This window comes from Perognathus longimembris, chromosome 11, assembly GCF_023159225.1.
Source record: "Perognathus longimembris pacificus isolate PPM17 chromosome 11, ASM2315922v1, whole genome shotgun sequence".
NCBI lineage: Eukaryota > Metazoa > Chordata > Mammalia > Rodentia > Heteromyidae > Perognathus > Perognathus longimembris.
Genome location: NC_063171.1, coordinates 35,861,894 through 35,878,941, shown reverse-complemented (window position 1 = coordinate 35,878,941; position 17,048 = coordinate 35,861,894). Strand labels below are relative to the sequence as shown.

At 40.7% G+C, this 17,048-nt stretch overlaps 1 protein-coding gene and 1 long non-coding RNA gene across 2 annotated transcripts in view; one reads left to right on the top strand and one right to left on the bottom strand.

Annotated features, from left to right (window-relative positions):
• Positions 1-15,615, top strand: part of Sdhc (succinate dehydrogenase complex subunit C) — a 33,889-nt gene extending 18,274 nt beyond the window's left edge. Inside the window, exons 4-6 of the mRNA XM_048356784.1 lie at positions 4,483-4,544; positions 9,627-9,790; positions 15,408-15,615. Of these exons, the coding sequence (XP_048212741.1) occupies positions 4,483-4,544; positions 9,627-9,790; positions 15,408-15,512 (331 nt within the window). The 3' untranslated portion in view covers positions 15,513-15,615. The remainder of the gene's footprint in view (positions 1-4,482; positions 4,545-9,626; positions 9,791-15,407) is intronic.
• LOC125359194 lies at positions 10,528-11,582 on the bottom strand. Its single transcript, XR_007212513.1, has 2 exons — positions 11,545-11,582; positions 10,528-10,649 (listed from the first exon to the last, which is right to left on the bottom strand). It is a non-coding gene; the product is annotated as an uncharacterized LOC125359194 (long non-coding RNA).
• Positions 15,616-17,048: the final 1,433 nt, after the last annotated feature.

Here is a 17,048-nt window from a genome sequence, read left to right as displayed (position 1 = left end):
TTTTTGTATGTGTGAGCCTGGGTTCCATCCTCTGTATTAAAAAACAAAAACAAAAACAAAAAAAACTAGGTGCTAGTTGCTCACACCTGTAATTCTAGTCACTCAGTAGGCTGAGAGCTGGGGATCCCAGTTCAAAATTAACCCTGGCAGGAAAGTCTGTGACACTATTATCTCCAACTAATTGTAAAAAATAAATAAAAGCTAACATGGAACTGTGACTTAAGTGGTAGAATGCTAGCCTTGAGCAAAAAAAAAAGCTCAGGGATAGTGCCTAGGACCTGAGTTCTAGCCCCAGGACCAACACACACACACACACACACACACACACACACACACACACACACGTGCACACGTGCACACGTGTGCTTGAAAGAAAAGGAAGGAAAAGAAAGATCTTCAGGTTACAACTTTTTTTTTTTTTTTTTTTTTTTTTTTTTGGCCAGTCCTGGGCCTTGGACTCAGGGCCTGAGCACTGTCCCTGGCTTCTTCCCGCTCAAGGCTAGCACTCTGCCACTTGAGCCACAGCGCCACTTCTGGCCGTTTTCTGTATATGTGGTGCTGGGGAATCGAACCTAGGGCCTCGTGTATCCGAGGCAGGCACTCTTGCCACTAGGCTATATCCCCAGCCCAACTTTTATTTTTTTAACATTTAAATTTTTAACAGGCCTTAGAATTATTTTAATAGACAAACATTTCAGAATACATCACAGAGGAACAATTAGTTTAGTGCCAGTCCTGGGGCTTGAGTGCTCAGGGCCTGGGTGCTGTTCCTGAGGGTTTTTTTGCTCAAGGCTAGCACTCTACCACTTGAACATAGCGCCATTTCTGGCTTTTTTTTTTTTTTTTTAATTAGAGACAAGAGAGTCTGGGAATATGGCCTAGTGGTAGAGTGCTTGCCTTGTATACATGAAGCCCTGGGTTAAATTCCTCAGCACCACATATATGAAAAAGCCAGAAGTGGTGCTGTGGCTCAAGTGGCAGAGTGCTAGCCTTGAGCAAAAAGAAGCCAGGGACAGTGATCAGGCCCTGAGTCCAAGCTCCATTACTAGCAAAAAAAAAAATTGAGACAAGAGTCTCATGGGTGTTTCTGTCCAGGCTGGCTTCGAACGTGATCCTCAGATCCCAGCATCCTGAGTAGGTAGGTGTACAGGTGTAAGCTACTGGAACCAGGCCACCTTTACTTTATAAAGAGCTCCCACAGGAAGAAATTTCTGAAGGTTTTCCCAAATTCATAACGTTGCATTTTCTGACATGCTTACAAGGCTGCAAAGTATGGCACATCTAATTCCATTTAATACAATCAGGGGGTTTCAGAAGGATCTCCAAGTGTTTACTGGGGTTGGTCAAATTCAAAACCATTCTTATAACAGTATCAAGTCTTTTTAGTTGTGTCCATAGCCATTTGGATTAGTACATTTCCTGAGTGGTTTCAAGTTCTCTTCATCACTCAGACATTTGCTATGTAGATGGTGGCTTGCATTGAAGGAGACAAAAGACGGGAGACTCATGCCTGGGAGCTACTTTCAAAGGCCTGCCATGTTCGTGTCTTCAAGTTGGCACCTGGGGACCATAGTACCTCTTCCTTTTGCCCACCATAGCCAGAAGCCCATTCTTGGCTGTCTTTGACATTTTTGCAAGGTCTTAGCTCATTCTAGGTTTTAGTATCCTGAATCTAAATTACCAAATTATGTCATTGGTTTCTATTTGTCTTTGGGTATGTGATTCTTTCTTTTTTTTTTTTTTTGGCCAGTCCTGGGCCTTGGACTCAGGGCCTGAGCACCATCCCTGGCTTCTTCCCGCTCAAGGCTAGCACTCTGCTACCTGAGCCACAGCGCCCCTTCTGGCCGTTTTCCATTTATGTGGTGCTGGGGAATCGAACCTAGAGAGCTTCATGTGTAGGAGGCAAGCACTCTTGCCACTAGGCCATATTCCCAGCCCCGATTCTTTCTTAGTACCTTTCATATTAATCCTATTAAATATGTCAGAGTGATTTCTAGATAGTTTTTTCCCTTTTTTCTTTGAACATTATTCCTTTTTTACTAACATCATTTAAAATGTGAAATATGATTATGTTCAGTATCCCTGTGTAAACTGATTTTCCAAATAAATGCCAACCTTCTCCAAAAATTCTTTTTCTGTCTTACCAACCGGTTCTCTTGAGTATGAGAACTGGGCCTAGATTAACAATATATCAGTGGTCTTTCTATGGAAATGCTTTGGAAAATTGACAGTTTGTAATTTTAAGAAGAGATTTGATGACAAAGTGTGTAAGAATCACTATGGATAAGGAAATGTATACTAAATACAGCAATATAATATATTCAGTATAAATATTTTAGGGCACAGTAGCTGGGCATACCCATATTTCTAGCACCTGGGAGGCTTAGGGAGAGGATCCTGGTTGACATCAGCCTGAGTGCTACAGAGTGAGTTCAAGCCAGCCTAAGGTACATAGTTGAGGCACTGTTTCATACAGCTCATGGTTACACAGTAATCTTAGTTACTCGGGAGGTTAAGGTCTGAAAGTTTGGGTCCAGCCTGGGCTCCAAACTAATTAGCTAAATAAAGCAAGACTGGAATATGGCTCAAGTAGGAGAGTGCCTGACTGCCAAGTGTGAGACCTTGAGTTCAAGCCCCAGTACCACCAAGAAAGAAAGTTAAAAGATTGTATGTTCTATGAGATCATGGATAAATAAAACATTTGCTTTGACTTGCCTTTTATGACTGTAGAAACAGAAGAATCCAAGTGGTCACATTCTAGTAATAATGGTTTCCTCTCTGTCCCCCCGGTCCTCCCCATTCCACAGACTATTCAGCTAAGATCTACTGATTGCTTTGTAATTAATTATACCAATTTTAATTGGTGTCATGGTGAACCATGTTGTTTTTCCTTTTTTAAAAAATTAAATTTTATTGACCAGGTGATGTACAGAGGGGTTACAGTTACATAATAAGGTAGTGAGTACATTTCTTGTCATATTTGTTACACCCTCATTTTTCTTTCCCTTCCCTAGTTCAGATAAGCATATATACAATATCCAGTGTACCAAAATCACATTCAATGACCACAGGGGGATGCCAAAGGAAATTCACCTAGTACATTAAACATAATGACAGCAATAAAAAATCCTCCTGTTTCCTTCTCTTGGAGTTCATTTTGCTTATCCTCATCCTATATAATCATATATACATAGCAAGTTATTGTGATCCTCTGATAGGCCATATTCCCAGCCCTGTTTTTGATTTTTAAAAACAGGATCTTGGCTGCGCACTGGTAGCTCATGCCTGTAATTCTAGCTTCTTAGGAGGCTAAGATCTGAGGATCATGGTTCAAAACCAGCTAGATTGGGAAGTTCATAAGACTCATCTCCAATTAAGTACAAAAAAAACCCCAGCATAGCTGTGGCTCAAATGGTAGAATGCTGGCCTTGAGCAAAAAAGCTCAGGGACAGTATGGGCTGAGTTCAAGCCCCAGCACCCCCCCCCCCGAAAAAAATTATATTTCCTTTGTGAAGATGGACTCTTCTCGATAGATGCATCTTTTTTGTTCTTTATTTTTTTTAAGACAAGCTTATTTTCCCCTTTATGAGTGTTACTTGTTCCTTATAGAAGCACATTTTCTCCCCAATGAGAGGTAAACATGTTTACATTCTTAGATGGCAGCTCTGTGTAGTATCTCTTCATCTTCTTCTTCTTGTTGTTTTTTTTTTTTTTTTTTTTTTTGCCAGTCCTGGCGCTTGGACTCAGGGCCTGAGCACTGTCCCTGGCTTCTTTTTGCTCAAGGTTAGCATTCTGCCACTTGAGCCACAGCGCCTCTTCCGGCCATTTTCTATATATGTGGGGCTGAGGAATCGAACCCCGGGCTTCATGTATACAGGCAAGGACTTTTGCCACTAGGCCATATTCCCAGTCCCCCCACCCTTTTTTTTTTCAGTCCTGGAGCTTGAATTCAGAGCCTGAGCATTGTCCCTGGCTTCTTTTTGCTCAAGGCTAGCACTCTGCCACTTGAGCCACAGCACCACTTCTGGCCGTTTTCTATATATGTGGGGCTGAGGAATCGAACCCAGGGCCTCATGTATACAGGCAAGGACTTTTGCCACTAGGCCATATTCCCATCCCCTCTTTCTTTTTCTTGTAGTACTAAGGGTTGAACTCATGTTCTCACACTTGCCAGGCAGTCTACCATTTGAGCCAGACCCCCAACCCTTTTGCTTCCATTATTTGGGGAACAGATTCTTTAATTTTTCCCAGGACAGCCTAGGCCATGATTGTCCATTTATACTTCCCCACTTAACTAGGATAATAGGTGTGTGCCACCATGCCTAACTGTAGTTGAGATACATTCTTGATAACATTTTGCCTTTGCCTAAGCTCATGACCCTCCTGATCCCCACCTCTCCAGTATTTAGGATTATAGGTATGAGCCACTGTGCCCAGCTCATCTTTTCCTTTGTAAAACTGACTGTGTTTTTGTTTTTGTAGGTGGTCTCTTCCCATGGTGATGTCTGTTTTCCACCGTGGCACTGGTATAGCCATGAGTGGAGGTATGTATATATATATTTAAATATACACATACATGTTTGTATGTACACTTTTGTGAAGAACAACTGTTTCTGTGGCTTGTCACTGACTACTTTACAATTCAGCAACTCAGAATTATGAATCCTTAAGTTTATCATTCATTCATTCCATTAGCAGTTAATTATGCTCAGATTCTTTGTTAGTGGATATTTCGCTCATTTTGTAGTAGTTCCTCATACTATATTTATTAAAATTACAGAGAACAAAGATTGAAATATAGTAGAGATGGGCTAGTTGACTGATGGTTGATGAAACATATTTAAAGATCATACAACAACCTTGTTTGCCCAGATCCTCTGTTTTTGTTACTTAGAATTGTCAGTAATTTACTAGTTTTACAAAATCTTGGTTTGCAGACTAGAGTGTCTATTCATTTATATGAGAGAAAGTTACAAAGTGAATTATATACTGATGTTAGATGATGAGTATATCCTTTTCAGGTAGAAAGGTTTATTTCATGGAATGCAGGTAGATAATCAGGTTTCTGAAATCTGAAATGTATCCCTTCATAGTTTCACAAGAGGTGATATCTGAGGATCATGGTCTGAAGCCAGCCTAGACAGGAAAGTCTGTGAGAGACTCCTATCTCCAATTAACCATCAAAAGCTGGAAGTGGAGCTGTGGGTCAAGTGGTAGAGCATTAGCCTTGAGCAAAAACACTCAGAGACAGCACCCAAGCCCAAGGATCGGAACAAAAAAGGGGAGTGCATGTGAAATGAAGTCAGTTTCAGCAGCTGCAATCTTTGTTTTATTTTAGCCCTATTCCCATCCATTCTTCTCACACAGCAAGAAAAAAAATCTTTTGAAAATAAGTGTAATCATCTGGGCATGGTGGCTCACACCTGTAAACCTAGCTACTTAGGAGGCTGAGATCTGAGGATCGCAGTTCGAAGCTATCTGGGGCAGGAAAGTCTGTAAAACTGATCACTGAAAAAGCCAGAAGTGGAATTGTGGCTCAAGTGGTAGAGTACTAGCCTTGAGCAAAAGAAGCTCATTGATAGGACCCAGGCCCTGAGTTCAAGCCCCAGGACCAACACACATACAAACACACACCTACACCCCCCCTATATATACATATGAAGAAATTTCAAAATGTCTATGGTTTTTCCTTTGCCATATCTGGCCATTTCTGCCATTCCCCTCCTTGCTTACAATACTCCAAAAATACTGATCTCTGAATTCTTGAAACAAGCAAAGCTCCTTCCATTTCAAAGCCATTGATTGCATGCTTTGGTCCCTTGATTTGAAATGCCCACTCAACCTTTTGCCTGGTTAGTTCCTCCAGTCCTTCACATGTCAACAAAATTGTCAACTCAGAGTACTTTGCTTCCCATCATATCTAAAGTAGTGTCTTCCTTGTAATTTTTTCTATTTTCTATTTCACAGAACTGGTCCTTTGTAGTTGATTATATTGGTTGTTTTTTTCCCCTTTTTTGCCAGTCCTGGGGCTTGGACTCAGGGCCTAAGCACTGTCCCTGGCTTCTTTTTGCTCAAGGCTAGCTAGCACTCTACCACTTGAGCCATAGTACCACTTCTGGCTTTTTCTGTATATGTGATTCTGAGGAATCGACTTCATGTATGCGAGGCAAGCACTCTACCACTAAGCCATATTCCCAGTCTCTCCTCTTCTTTTTTTTTTTTCTTGCCAGTCCTGGGGCTTGAACTCTGGGCACTGTCCCTGAGCTTTTTGCTCAAGGCTAGCACTCTGCCATTTGAGCCACAGCACCACCTCCAGCTTTCCTGTTTATGTGGTGCTGAGGAATTGAACCCAGGCTTCATGCATGGTAGGCAAGCACTCTACCACTAAGCCACATTCCCAGCCCCTTGGTTGTTTCTTTCATGGCTTTTATTACACAGTTTTTCTAACTCTTAAATTTTATATCTTTAATCATACTATAAACACTTCATCTTATTTACCATTCATACTCTCTAGCACACTAAGATTTGCCTAGCAAATTTGCTAGTAAGCAAATTTTTGCTAAATGTCGGTTAGTAAAGATACACATATGAATCACTTTCTGTCAGAGTTGTCACCTCAGAAATTTCATTCCTCCTGCCTTCTAATGAGTTGCACTCTTGCCTTGTATGATACAGATTATTATTCTCAAACACATATACCAGGTATGCTTCTTTAGCATCCTGAAATGTGTCAGTGGCTGCAAGTCTGTTCCCAGATCCTGATTAATCTCTCACAAACTTCTGGAAAGAAAGCTAGTTGAGAAGCTCTTTTAGCTTTTTTGTAATGATGAATGATGAAAATGTGTCCAGGTCTGTAGCGATGAAGTTTTCTCATGTCATCATCAGAGGGGGCAGGGTGCTTTTTCTTCTGACTTTAACAGGTATTTTCTGGGCATTTTTCTGCTAGTGGACTTAGGAGCAGACTATTTGATTGCTGACCATTTTCTTGCACCTAAAACTGAAGTTTTAGCCTATTTCTTCCACCACTTGGTTGCTGCTGCTGCTCAGTGAAGAGCTGCTGTTTCTGAGCAAAAGTATGATGCTCCACCAAAGAATGACCAAATTACTCTGTGCCTTTGCTTTCTTTCTTTCTTCTTCTTTTTTTTAAACATACTTGTACTAGACAATTCTACTTCCAGCTTTTTGCTGTTTAATTGAAGTTAAAGAGTCTAGAATTTGTCTGCTTCATTTGGTTTCAAGCTTTGATTACCAGATTTTAGCCTTCTGAGTAGGTAGGCATATAGACACGAGTCCCCTTTGACCAGCCCTGTACATATTCTTTATGAAAGTTCCCTATCTCTGCCTAATCCTGCTTCTTTCCTTTCTTTCATCAACCAAATATTGTTCTCAAAAAGATCACTTAACAAATGCCTGCATGGTTTAAAGAAATCACAGGCTAGGAATGTGGCTTAGTGGTAGAGTGCTTGCCTAGCATGCATGAAGCCCTGGGTTCATTTCCCCAGTACCAAATAAACAGAAAAGGCCAGAGTGGTAGAGTGCTAGCCTTGAACAAAAGAAGCCTAGGGACAGAGCCCAGGCCTTGAGTTCAACCCCCAGGACTGGCAAAAAAAAAAAAAATCACTCATCAAGATACATGATTTGCAAGTATTTTCTCCCATTTTCATTGATTACATCTGGCTATGTTTTTAATCTTCTTAGTAATACTATTTTCAGGACAAAAGTTACAACTCAAGGCTAGTGCTGTACCATGTGCCCACAATGCCACTTGCGGTTTTCTGGTGGTTAATTGCAGGAAAGAGTCTCACAGACTTTTCCTGCCCAACTGGCTTTGAACAATGATCCTCACATCTCAGCCTCCTCAGTAGGTAGGATTACAGGTGTGAGTCATTGGTGCCCAGAAAGACAAAAGTTTTTAATTTTGATGAAGTCTAATTCTTCTGTTTATTTAATCAGTTACAGTTTTAGTTTCATATCTAAGAAATCACTGCCCTTCTAAAGGTTTTATAGTTTACTTATAACATTTAGGTCTTTAAAAAATTTTTTAAATTATTATAATGGTGATGTTACATAAGACAGGTAAAGAGAATATTTTTTTTCTTTTTATGTATGTAGGTATTTTGCCTGTTCTGGGTCTTGAACTCATGGCCTGGGTGCTGTCCCTGAGCCTCTTCGTGCTCAAGGCTTCCATTTAAGCCACCACTCTACTTCTTTCCTTTTTGAGTAGCTTATGGGAGATAAGAGTCTCACGGGGACTTTTCTGCCTGGTCTGGCTTTGAATGGCAGTCCCCAGATGTCAGCCTCCTGAGTAGCTAGCTAGAGGATTATAAGCATTAAGCCACTGGTACCTGGCAAGAGTATATTTCCTTTTGGACAATGTCACCCCTTTCCACGCTCTTTCCTAGTTTTTCCCAGCCCCACCCACAAGTTGTATAATTCATTTTACTTTTTTTTGGGGGGGGGGGTCAGTCATGGGATTTGAACTCAGGGTCTGGGTGCTGTCCCTGACTTTTTTGCTCAAGGATAGCACTCTGCCACTTTGAGCCACAGTGCCACTTCTGGTTTTCTAGCTAATTAGGTTAATTGGAGATAGGGGGACTCACAGACTTTCCTGCCCTAACTGGCTTTGAACTGGGATTCTCAGATTTTAGCCTCCTGAGTAGCTAGGATTATAGGCGTGAGCCACTTGTGCCCAGCTTTTAATTTTTTTTGGTGGATGTGCTAGATGTCTGTAGAATTTTGTTCAGTTGACTTGAGAACATGGAAAAGATCTTGCTACTATTGATGTTATTACATGCTGCTGTTGGGTTGGGAATATGGCCTAGTGGCAAGAGTGCTTGACTTGTATGCATGAATCCCTGAGTTCAGTTCCCCAGCACCACATATATAGAAAGTGGCCAGAAATGGCAGTGTGGCTCAAGTGGCAGAGTGCTAGCCTTGAGCAAAAAGAAGCCAGGGACAGTGCTCAGGCCCTGAGTCCAAGCCAGGACTTGCAAAACAAAAACAAAACAACAACGACATGCTGCTGTTAAGAGTCATACATATATATATACAGACATATACTTAAATGTAATGTATTTAAGTTATATATCTAAAGTTATATGTATACTTATATATAAGTATATATGTTATATGTGTGCTATTTATGTTATATATAAAATATAGTATATGTGCATTATCAGTCATAACATAATTATATTTTATATAATGCATGACATATGTATTATATATGGCAAATAACATAGTCATGTTATATATATTACATAATATATTATATAATGTATATACACACATATATAATTGGAACTTTTGGAAATTTTAACAATGATGTCAGCTTTCAAAGAAAGTATCCTAGTTTACTGTGTTGAATTGGCATTGAATAGAAATTAATGGCCATATTGGTCTAGAAATGTTATGGGTTTTTTTTTCTATTTGTACAGGGTTCGTTTAAAAAAATAAGGTCTTATCTATGTGGGTTTGATTATGAAAACATATTCTCTAAATAATGAAAGGAAAATGGTTTAGAATTGTATGAGGTGCCAGCAGCTGCCCCAGAAGCCTACTTTTTACACTTCATATTAGTTGTAATCAGCGGGCCTTTGTGATGGGCTCCTTGTTTTTCTCCTCAGTGATCTCTCTTGTTGGCTTGTCATCACTGGTGCTCCCTTGGAACTTTGAGACGTATTTGGAATTTATGAAGTCCCTGAGTCTAGGGCCAACACTGATCTATACAGCTAAGTTCATACTTGCCTTGCCTCTCACATATCACATGTGGAATGGGATTCGCCACTTGGTAAGTTACATGTGGATTTGTACATTTTTTGGGAGAAGAGATCAGGAAGACCAGGGTATGGGAGGACTTTCCTTCATTGCTGAGTTTAAGGCTCTTCGTGTGTGTGTGTGTGTGTGTGTGTGTGTGTGTGTTCAGTGTTAAACCCAGAGTCTCATACATTAAGCCTATAGTGTCCTTCTCAATTGCACCTCCAATACATAGTACTGTTTAGTACTGTTTGAGATTGGTTGTGAAAGACTTTTACTTTAGGTGTTCTTAGGGAAAGATCTCTCCTGTATCCCTTAATGGATGTAAGCCAAGCAGATGCTTCATTGTGTCAGCATGGACTATTCCAATATTAAGAGTGGTATAACTAAAAGATATTCCTGGTGCCAGATCATTTATCAGGCATAGAAGACATTTATTAGGTAAATATGAACTGATAACTATTATGTATTAAACACTGTCGTAAACACTGGTATTTTTATTAAGACCCAGATAAGCCTACTTAATGCTTTCAGTCTATCAACTCAGAGTGACAATTCTGACGATACAAAACTATTAACTTTTGTCTTTTTTTTTTTTTAGCTTTTATTGTCTTAACATTATATTGTATTAACTATTTTTACTTCTTTTGAGTGACCAGAGAAAAAAACAAAACTTTAATAGAAGCTAGGTACTAAGGACCCTAGGTTTTAATCTTGCTTTGGAATCTCGTTTGAACTTAAGGCATTTGTTTATTTATTTTTATTTATTTATTTATTTATTTTGCTTCTGGTACCTGGGATTGAACCCAGGACCTTACGTGCTCTGCTAGGTTTTTTTGCTAACTAACAAGTGAAGCTTGAGCCATACCTCTAGTCCACTTTAGTTTTCTTTTCTTTTTGTGCCAGTCCTAGGACTTTTTGTTTAAGGCTAGTGCTCTACCACTTGAGCCACAGTCCACATCTGGCTTTTTCATGTTTAGTTGGAGATAGGAGTCTCATGGACTTTTCTGCCCAGGCTGGCTTTGACTGGTGATCCTCAGATCTCAGCCTCTTGAATATCTAGTATTATAGGCGTGAGCCACTGATGCCCAGCTAGTTTAGTTATTCCTTGAACAGGGTCTCACTTTTTGCCAAGGCCAGCCTGTACTACTCTTTCTACTTACTCTTCCTGAGAAGCAGGGATGAGAGATACAAAAACTGGTGCATAACCAGTATTTTCTATCAGTTGAGATATAATGTTGCAGTTTTTAAAATTTTATTTTAATTTTTTAAATTTTTGCCCTGGCTGGCTGGCCTCCAGTTGCAATCTTCCATCTCTGAGCTGAAATCACAATCTTCCACCTTCCAAGCAGCTAAAAGTATAGACATGAGCCACCTCACTTGTTATCTGTTCTCGTAAAGAAAGTAAAATTCAAACAAACCTGCTCTGGGTCAAAGGTTAGTCCCTCCTCCAGATTTTGTTTGTTAAGATTTCATATTTTGTAGTTTCATTACCCATAACTTCATAACCTTCCCTAAGAAAACAATTAAATTTTTTTTCTTCTTTCTTTATTTCTTTATTTATTTTTTTGGCCAGTCCTGGGCCTTGGACTCAGGGCCTGAGCACTGTCCCTGGCTTCTTCCCGCTCAAGGCTAGCACTCTGCCTCTTGAGCCACAGCGCCGCTTCTGGCCGTTTTTTCTGTATATGTGGTGCTGGGGAATCGAACCTAGGGCCTCGTGTATCCGAGGCAGGCACTCTTGCCACTAGGCTATATCCCCAGCCCATCTTCTTTATTTTTTTAACCAACTTTTTTTTTTTTTTTTTTTGCCAGTCCTGGGGCTTACACTCAGGGCCTGGGTGCTGACCCTGAGCTTCTTTTGCTCAAGGCTAGCACTCTACCTCTTGAGCCACAGCGCCACTTCTGGCTTTTTCTGTTTACGTGGTGCTGAGGAATCGAACCCAGGGCTTCATACATGCAAGACGAGCGCTCTACCACTAGGCCATATTCCTAGCCCTAAATTTTTTTTTTTCTAGTTTCCCATTTCTTCTGCAGCTGAGCCAACTGTCAGATGGATGCTTTTGTCCTGATTTAACCTTTTGTAGCTTCCACATCAGAGCTTTAGAGACAAGTACTTTATGGATTTCAGTCTGGTCCAATAGCTTAACAGAAGAAAGAGAAAGCGAGACCAAGTGACCCATTAAATTAAGTTTCTTATTAGTGGTTCCCATGAGCAGTGTTGAGTTTGATTTAAAAGGACTTTTCACTTTCCTGAAAAGAGAGAAGGGAGTGGAGAAGGAAGGCATTATTGTACAAAACAAAGCTCTTTAAAAAAAAATAAAAATAGCTACTGAGCTTCCTTTGTTCACATCCTGGTCCAGGCACAGACTTGCCTTGTGTTTGCTTTTGTCTCAATTTGGGGTTTTGCAGAGAGGATCAGTTTACAAAACCCTAGGACTCGCTTTTTTGCTCTGGTTCCTGCTAACGCTATTTTCTTTGTTGAGAAAAGTGAGGAACCTAAAGGCTTTACTTAAGCCCTTAAGTCTACTTGCTCTGGGTATAGGTCAGATTTTAACTGCTTCCTATGACAGTCTGTGAAGTTTGGGTCCTCTGTAGTTGCCTTACTAGAAGATCTAACGGGTATGAAGAATAGTGTGAATGTAAAAGAGAAAGAGATTTTAGGGCATTCTACAGACCCCTCTTTCCTACCAACACCCAGTAGGACTTTTTTTTTTTTCACCAGTGCTGGTATTTTTACTCAGGGCTCATGCTTCCTTATGACCCAGGCTCTACATTTGAGATATACTTCTAGTCTGACTTTTCTGCGTGGGCTGGCTTTGAAATGTCACCCTCTTCCTGAGCCATCAGTGCCAAACTGTTTCTTTTTCCATCCTTTTTTTTTTTTGGCTGACACTGGGGCTCGAACTCAAGATTAGGTTGCCATGCCTTAGCTATTTCATTCGAGGGTGATGCTCTATCACTTAAGCCACACTTTGATTTCTGGCTTTTTGCTGGTTAATTGGAGATAAGACTTATAAATCATTGTGCCTTTTACAGGTGTGGAAATGTCACACTGAAACCCCCACTTATCATAGCAATGAATGCCAATTTTAAAAATACACTATGCCTATATAAGCAAAACAGCTCTTTGTGGCATTTGTTTGACTCAATTTGATCTAGGTAGAAACTGATTAGAGGCTGAGATAGGAACATTTTCTTTCTCCCCCCCCCGCCTCACCCCAGGCTCTTGCCAACTTTTCTCTGAAATGGGTGCTGGTTTAATCACGTTTAAAATCAGGATGTAGAAGTTTGGATGTGTGTTGTATGTATGGAACCTGAAGACTTCATTTTGTACAAGGAGTCAGGGCAAAATGCTTAGATGTTAATATCTTTGTAGAATAAGAAAGTGTAGTATTTTTTAATGTGTGTTTTTATTTGGTGGGTTGGAAGTCAATTTGTGGGTTACTACCAATAAAAAAGAAATTTAAATAAAGCTAGGTGCTGATGGCTCACACCCATAATCCCAACTGCTTGGGAGGCTGATTTGAGACTAGTCAGGGCATTACACAGAAGGCCCAGGCCCCTTCTCAGCCAGTAGCTTAGCATGGGGACATACCCCTATCACTTCAGCTGTATGGGAAGCTGAGGCAGTGTGGATGGTTGTTTGAGGCCATCCTGTACAGAAAAGTCTGCAAGACTCCACCTCAACAGAAGGGAGCTGAGTGTATTCATATACACCTGAGAAGCCTAAAATAGATGGGTCTTGGTCTAGCTACTCATCCAGGTAGAAAATGAGACCCTATCTCACAATTAACCAGTACAGCCAGGTGCTGGTGGATCATACCTGTAATTCTAGCTCCTCAGGAGGCTGAGGTAGGATCCTTGTTCAAAGCCAGCCTGGGTAGGAAAGTCCATGATACTCTTAACTCTAATTAACCAACAAAAATAAGCTAGCAGTGGAGCTGTGACTCAAGTGGTAGAGCACTAACCTTGAGTGAAAAAGCTAAAGGACAGCACCCAGGCCATAGTACCAGCACAAAGAGAGGGAGGAGAGGAGAGGGAGGGAGAGAGGGGGAGAGGGAGGGGGGGGAGGGAGAGGGGAGAGGAGAGGGAGAGGGAGAGGGAGAGGAGAGAAGCAAGTAGAGTGCCCAGCACAGTGGCTCATGCTTGTAATCCTAGCTACTCAGGAGGCTGAGATCTGAGGATCACAGTTCAAAGCCAGCCCAGGCAGGGAAGATTTATCTCCAGTTACCCATCAGAAAACCAGAAATGGTGCTGTGGCTCAAAGTGGTGGAGTGCTAGCCTTGAGCAAAAAATGCTCAAAGACAGCGCCCAGGCCGAGTTGTAGTCCCACAACTGACAAAAGAAGAAAAAGAGGGAGAGAGAGAAAAGGAAAGAGTACAAAAGAATTGAAGGCATGGCTTAATGGTAGACCTACCTAGTAAGTAAAGGCTCAATGTTCAGACCATCCACACCACACAAAACATAGAATGCAGCACAAATTAGTAGTGGTGTTTTTTATTGTTTGGTGAACTTTTGTTGTATTATTTATTTTTGTTGTATTATTGTATTTCTGCTGGGTTCCAATTTAAACTGGGTTCCAGGGTTAGGGATATGGCCTAGTGACAATAGTGCTTGCCTTGTATACGTGAAGCCCTGGGTTCAATTCCCCAGCACCATATATATAGAAAATGGCCAGAAGTGGCACTGTGGCTCAAGTGGCAGAGTGCTAGCCTTGAGCAAGAAGAAGCCAGGGACAGTGCTTAGGCCCTGAGTCCAAGCCCCAGGACTGGCAAAAAAAAAAAAAAGCTTCAACTGGGTTCCAGGGTAGGTTTTGTTTTGTTTTTTTCCATTTAGAGTGGGTTCCAGGTTTTTGTTTTTTATATGATCATGGTCAAAATTGAGAGCCAGCCATTGGTGGTGAGTGCTTTTAGTCCCATAGTTCCAGCTGTTTGGGAAGCTGACATGGGAGGATCTATTGAACATAGTTTGAATCCTGCTTATGGGCAACATAAGTCTCCATCTCAAAAAAAAAATTTTAAATAGTGTTTTAAATCCTCAAAAGCATCTGATAGGCATTCTCACTAGAAAGGAATTCTGTAACTCCGTATATCATAAATGCTATGTACCTCTTTTTTGGAGACTCACAGAATGCACTAATTTGTTTGAGAATCTTGTAGTGAATTATTTACCCAATTTATATGACTACAACTTTTTCTAACCACATATAATGCCTTATAACAGTATTCAGAATTAAGTTTTGGAGTATAAGTGTTAAGGTCATTCTTGTTTTGTTTGGGGATTTTTGAAACAGAATCTTGCGATGTAGCCGAGGTTAAACTTGATCTTCCTGCTTTACCCTTCCAAGTGATAAGAGCACTGAAAAGAAGTTTTATCAGTTCAGTCTGCAAGCTTCTTTACGTAGGGTCTGTGGTTTTCCAGAAAATACTCCTCTCTCACTACCACACAGTAGGACTTGATTCTGTCTTTAGGATAAATGGGTAAAGGTACCATATTGTGGGTTTTGAGAAAGACCAAGGTGAGATACTCTTTTCTCTATCACACAGAGGCACCTACTTTATGAGGTTAGGAATTCCTATCTGAGAAAGGAGCTGTGGGAGTCACAAGGGTCTTAATTACTAGGAAAAAAAAATTTTTTTCTTTTTCTGCAGACATGGGACCTAGGAAAAGGCCTGAAGATTCCTCAACTATACCAGTCTGGAGCAGCTGTCTTGGTTCTTACTGTGTTGTGCTCCCTAGGGCTGGCAGCCATGTGAAAATCGGAAGTTCCCATCATCGTCTTCCTACAAATTATTACCCCAATTTATCTTTCTGTTTGTCACTCTTACTCCAGCCAATAAAGGTCTTCTGACTTGTTTAGTTCTTTTGCAGATTCCCTTCAGGGTTGGTAGAGTAGCTTATACAATCAGTATAGTAGAAAAGGTACGATTTCCCCTGTTTCTAGCAGTAGCTGTAAAAATTCTCTTTTCCTGCCCACAGCTTATAGCCTACACTAGACCTAGGAACCTTTTTCCCTCTCTATATTGGGCTCTGATTTATGCTGAGAGTCAGCTTTTAGTTTCTTCTTCCGGAGAGAGTGAGAACAATGCCACCTCTGTGGCTGCTCTGGGGACTGGGGGAAAGGCCTTGGGTGCCACTGCCTGTGGGTTGCTTGTTTAAAGGACAATTCTGCTCATTGGTCAGATGATGCCCAAGGCCTTTAGCACCCACACATTGTGACTGAAAGAAGTGAGAATGGGGGTGGAGGGGAATTATCCTGACCCACCTAGAGCAAGATAAAGAGAGTTGTTACTTAGAGCTGAGGCTTTGGAAAGAAGACATGTAATTTTGATGCAAGAAGACCCAGAAATTACTCTTGGCTTTTTTTTTTTTAATTTCTGGAAAAATAAACCTCTTAGTGTCATGTTTTCTAATCCAGGTTCATGTACCTACTTTTTCTAAGACTTCAATTAAAGAACTAATTTTATCTTTGGCTCTCTTTGAAATCTAGAGAACCCACAAGGATGGCTGCTGGGAGTAACCAGTTTCCTCCCCCTCCTTTCCAGCCTCAGGACCTTTGGTGGGGGGGGGGGTGTCCTACAAATAACCACAAGACAGTTTTTAGAAGATTAAATATAAGTAGCCAGAGATTTGAATAGCAATCACAAAGAAACTGGAGAAAGACAAGGGAAGTTACACCTATTGAGTTTTTGAGTTATTACAAGCTCCAAAATTCCATTGAAAGCTGATAAATGACTCGTGATACAGTTCAGCAAATTATCCAGTGGAGGTAATAGCTCAGGTATGATGACCAGCTAAGAGATGATTTGAATATAAAGATGAACAGAGATGAAGAAAAAAAAGAGGTATTATTGATACCCTATCAAACATATTGCAATAAGGAAACTTGTTACTTTTATAATCCACGTAGGCCAAACTACTGGGTCCCTTAAATCCCTTGATAGTACTGTGTCATAGATGTTGCAAACCCAAGAGTGAGAGTAATCACTTGTCACTGTAGTTGTTAGTAAACTTGTTAAAACTATGGGCTTATAGTTTGAAGAGGAATAACTAATTTGCTGTCAGCTGGAAAGGCCTTATGTAAGCTAAGACAGTGGGACCTTCCATCACACTAGACTATTCCAGCTCCCAGTCTTTGGCTTTAAATAATACTCACTTCCCCTTTTTTGCTAGACCCGCTCTAGGATGTCTGGTAGCCCTCCATCAACTTAAACTATCCTATACTTTGCCTTTGAGTGAGGGACAAGTGTTGAGGAGGGAACACTGATATTGAGACTAGGAAAGACTTGATT